Genomic DNA, 4,400 nt, shown 5'->3' with positions numbered 1-4,400 from the left:
TATTTCGCAGTCCAATTAATTCCTCTCTTTCCCCAGATGAAGGGAGACAAAGGATCTTTCAACAAAGTAATTGCTCATTAAAATTCAGAGCTTTTTGTCTGTGTCACGCGTTCACACGCAAGCACGCGCTCGCAAACCCACACACGCACGCGTCTCACTCATGCATGCGCACACTCACACACACACACACACAAACACACTTGGTAGTATGCCCACTCTCAGTAACTGCATGGCAAGCATCCATCTTGTCTTCAAGAAACTGCCCAACTACTTATAAACATTAAGTTTATATGTCATTTGCAAAAATATTCTTAACAGCAAGAAACAGGTGTGTGGGCCAACGTATTTAACGGCTCTGCATGAGTTCAAACAGCGGGTTTTGACCAGAGGCAGCGCCTCCTCTTGACAACGCTTCGCTCCGCTTGAAATTTGCACGAAGTAGAGAAGAGCTGAACTTTTTCTACCACTCCGCTAGCAGGGTTTCGCCGCTCACCTTCCCACAATCCCCCGCAAATTTCTCTGCGTGCCCTTGTTGAAAATGAATGAGGGAGCAACTTCTCCTAACCAAATTCGGTGTTGGTGAAAACACTCTGCAATGCAGTTATTTAATCGTAAAGGTAAATATAAAACAGCATAAATGCGTGGTCATGCGCACTAAATTCATCAAGCATTTACAAGCACCGGTTATAAATGATATTAGCTGGTTTTCATAGAGCCGGCATACAAATAATCTAGTCGACATATCAAGTATAAAGTCCAATAACCAAACCTGGATTGCCCTTTGGGCAGTCTCTCCATGTTTTTTTTTGCAGTTGCCTTTTCAGAAAGACAAGCCATTTTGGCCTTCATCCGCACAGAACTGCTGTGCTGGAATGGACATGTCAACCTTTGAAGAAGACAAGTGCAGCAGATGCTCAGGGCTTAGCGGCCCATGCTGTATGGCGAGCATGGTGGTTCCTGTCCTCAGGCCAGCTGTCCAGTCAATCACAGCATATGGTATATCATTTTACTCATTTCCTTCAACCCTGAAATCTTGTCATCTCGATTTGTAGGAAACAGAACTGAACACCTGTTGCCTTGAGTGAAAGTCCCTGGCGCTTTTTCTGACAAGGAATGGAACTGCACTGGAGTGATGAACAGTAACTAAGAAGTGGAATTACTATTCATTTGGTGCATTTGTTAAGCCGGAATGTGCATTCCAATATAAAACATGTTCATATAAAACAGAAATACAAACAATAATTATTCAATCTGAGATAAAGAGTTGAACATCAGAAAAGCACATAAAAAGGTAATCTAGAATTGTATTCATTTGTGATTTCGTGGTCAAAACAGAAGTGTGTTCCACATTTTTCCCATAGAAGATTCATGCATGAATGTGGGTAGAGATTCTCTGTCCTTTCTGACAAAACCAGCAGGCAGTTGTTCTTAGATCGAGTCCAACCTTGAGCCTTGTGTCATGTCCTCACTAACACAGCAAAAACAGAAGAAAGCCATATCAGGCACCATAGGCTGTCAATGCTGAGTCTAAGGCCTGGTGAGTGTGGTATAGACCGGCTGCTCCCAATTTGAGGTGGGGCTGTGGGGCGGAGGGATGGCTACGCTGTTGATGAGCGGTTTGCCGTAGGGGTGGCGAGAGGAGTGGAAGTAGGGGTACTGATAGAGACCTGCGGGGTAGCTGGAGTAGGCACTGTAGTAGCTGGGGCTCTGGAGGTCTGCATAGTCACACTGGGGGCTGGGCAGGGAGGAGGAGGATGAGGGGGCTGCAGAGGAGGGGCCGCCTCCAGAGCTGAGGGGGGTGTAGTCGGGGTGGGGTGGCGAGGAGCTGTGGGAGTGCTGGCTGCTGTAGTGGCTGGGACTCAACTGCTCCGTTTTGATCGGCGTTCTGTGGTGAAGGCCATCACTGTTACTAGAAGACGAGGAGGAAGAGGGGAGTGCCGCCTCCGCTCCCGCCCCTTTTGGACCCCAAGGCAAGGCATTGCTGTGGGAGTGGCCGTAGGAGGAGCTGAGGGACCCAGAGGGGGGGTTGGATCCATGACCCCCGTGCCCATGGTTCGGAGGCGCCGGGGCGGAGCTGTGCTTGTTGAGTGGCAGGTACTGATCGAACTCATGGACGTCAAAGGCATCCATGTTGCTGATGACATCGGTGCTCAGCTCAGAGATGTCCAAGTTGCTGAAGTCGATGTTTTGCCGTCCCCCATCCAGGGGGCGCCGGCCCTCATGTTTCAGCCCAAGATACAGCTCTGTCTTGGGGGTGGTGGGGGGTGTGGGGGGACCATGTGGATGGCCTTCAGAAAAGACACAACAGATGCCTAAACATTAGCTATGGCGTACTGACAGAATAATGTGCCAGAACACCTGAACCCAGGAGAGATAAGTGTTCATACAAGATCTCAATCAGTAAAAAAAAGACCTGGTGACTGACAAACTGCGTGTTGCTATTGAGTATGGATTGTTCTACATTCTTGCACAAATGTATCAAATATGCTGGGAGATCCACTCACCTGTCCGCTCTGGATGATTATGCCCATTCCCCATGGAGATCAGTCTGGCCAGACCAGGTTCAGCCTTGTACATCTGGCGTGGGTGGAATTGGGCCAGCTCAGCCCCGGAGTCGGAGTTACACTGACCTGGCTTGGTGCTCTTCCTTCTCCGGGGTTGGTATTTGTAGTCAGGGTAGTCTTTCTTGTGTTGCACCCTCAGTCTCTCTGCCTCCTCCATAAATGGCCTCTTCTCGCTTTCAGTGAGCAGGCTGGAAATTGATGACAGGTTGGGTTGAGTTGTGGACTATTATAAGATGCACAAAGCTGGATGTCACAGTGAATATCATTAACATCATCATTCTAAACATGCCATGTACAATTTGGTTAATCATTATGAAAAGGCAAAGTTGTGCACAAATTTTCATGAAACAATACTAGAAAATAAATTAATAAGTAGTATTAATTATTTTGTAACTTGTCAATCTTCACTGCAGATTTTTGGGTTTGGAGCAAAAAACATTTCCATAGTACATCTGTGCCATGTTCTATGCGGCACATTAGGTACGCAAATGTGTACTATACCCCCCATTAAATATATACATTCGGTTATCTCTACTGACCGCCAGAGCTTCCCCAAGGTCTTGCTGAGTTCGGCGTTGTGGAGATGCGGGTACTGGTCAGCTAGTTTCCTGCGCGCCGCCTGCGCCCACACCATGAACGCGTTCATCGGCCGCTTCACATGGGGTTTGTTTTTCAGAGACCGGTCTCCTCGTGTAGGCATCGGTACGAGCGACCAGTCGTATCCGTTAAGCACCTGAGACACTGCGTCTCGGATGCACGCGGGAAACCGTTTATCTTCCTCGCTGGTGTCCATTTTTGGGGTTATCCCGTTGCCGGGCGCCTGTCCATCGGAGCCGGTTGGAGAGGACGGGACGTCCGAATCCGAGTCGTCCTGCGACATCGAGCTGGCGGTTCCCGTTGGACTACATGGATGGTCGCTGAATAACTTACTCTTTTCTTCGGTCATGTTCAGTGAAAAATTGCTTTGGTCTATATTAGCTGCCTGTTGATTGTGCCAAATGCGCATTTTACGCACGGAGCCCTGAGTGAGGAACAATTCAAATGTAAAATCCCAAACGCTTGTCGTGATGTTAATTCTTACCTATCACCCTGTTGTAAATTGTCATATTGGTTATAATGTCCAAACTCTGAAATCTCAGTTTGATACTGACACATTTTGTTGTGCTAAGAGAATGTTGTTGGAATCTGGTTGCGTCCTCACTCCACCCCTCAATATCTTATTGGTTTGTACATACACTGTAGCTCCACTGATTCCTCCCATTTGTGGGAAATATGAGCCAGTGATTTGAAATGTGTGTTATATACATTCTAATAATTAGTTTTGCTGTATAGCCAATGTAAAATTGCTTATATCATTCAGACATTAAAACAGGATACTCGTAGACAAAATGAACATGGTCAGAATTCCAGCTTTATATTCAGATACATTAACTGTGGAAGCATATGTGCAAGGCATGAACTCTATGGACTTGCAACCTCATAGCATAGCTGTTCTGAGCCCCAATTTTCTAGCTAAAAAAATAAATATGGGGTGATGCCTGTTTTGCATGTTATTTTGGCATTAATTCGTGTCACATATCAGTTTGAAAACAATGTTAATAAAGCTGCATACAAACGTGGTTTCTTTTTTGCTTTCTTGAGTAATGCAGCTCTAAAATGCAGGTGTTTCAGCCTAGATCAGTGGTTTATATGGTGGTGTTTCAGTCAGCTGAAAATACGGAGTGTAGGGGTTGGTAATGTTCTCTTGTGTTGTCATTTGCTCAGTGTTCTGTCACTCATGGGGACACTACATCACCACCAAATCTAAGGTTAGAGCTAAAAAGACCCTTGGGTGCT

At 46.4% G+C, this 4,400-nt stretch overlaps 1 protein-coding gene across 1 annotated transcript; it reads right to left on the bottom strand.

Moving 5' to 3' along the window:
- Nucleotides 1-591: 591 nt before the first annotated feature.
- On the bottom strand, nucleotides 592-4,100 carry LOC118357542 (transcription factor Sox-8-like). The gene is made up of 3 exons (XM_035734736.2): nucleotides 3,104-4,100; nucleotides 2,505-2,752; nucleotides 592-2,288 (listed from the first exon to the last, which is right to left on the bottom strand). The coding sequence occupies exons 1-3, from the start codon at nucleotides 3,568-3,570 to the stop codon at nucleotides 1,528-1,530; spliced, it is 1,476 nt and encodes a 491-aa protein (XP_035590629.1). The 5' UTR covers nucleotides 3,571-4,100; the 3' UTR covers nucleotides 592-1,527.
- Between the last annotated feature and the right edge of the window lie 300 nt (nucleotides 4,101-4,400).

The sequence above is a fragment of the Oncorhynchus keta genome, chromosome 24 (genome assembly GCF_023373465.1).
Source record: "Oncorhynchus keta strain PuntledgeMale-10-30-2019 chromosome 24, Oket_V2, whole genome shotgun sequence".
NCBI lineage: Eukaryota > Metazoa > Chordata > Actinopteri > Salmoniformes > Salmonidae > Oncorhynchus > Oncorhynchus keta.
The sequence above is the reverse complement of the archived record's forward strand: the minus strand, read 5'-3'. Positions and strand labels throughout refer to the sequence as shown.

Excerpts from the sequence above, each read along its gene's own strand:
- LOC118357542 (XM_035734736.2), bottom strand. The coding sequence starts at position 3,570 with ATGCGCATTTGGCACAATCAACAGGCAGCTAATATAGACCAAAGCAAT. Across the intron at positions 2,753-3,103 it reads ACCTTGGGGAAGCTCTGGCG|CCTGCTCACTGAAAGCGAGA; the intron begins GTCAGTAGAGAT and ends ATCAATTTCCAG. Across the intron at positions 2,289-2,504 it reads TAATCATCCAGAGCGGACAG|GCCATCCACATGGTCCCCCC; the intron begins GTGAGTGGATCT and ends TCTTTTCTGAAG.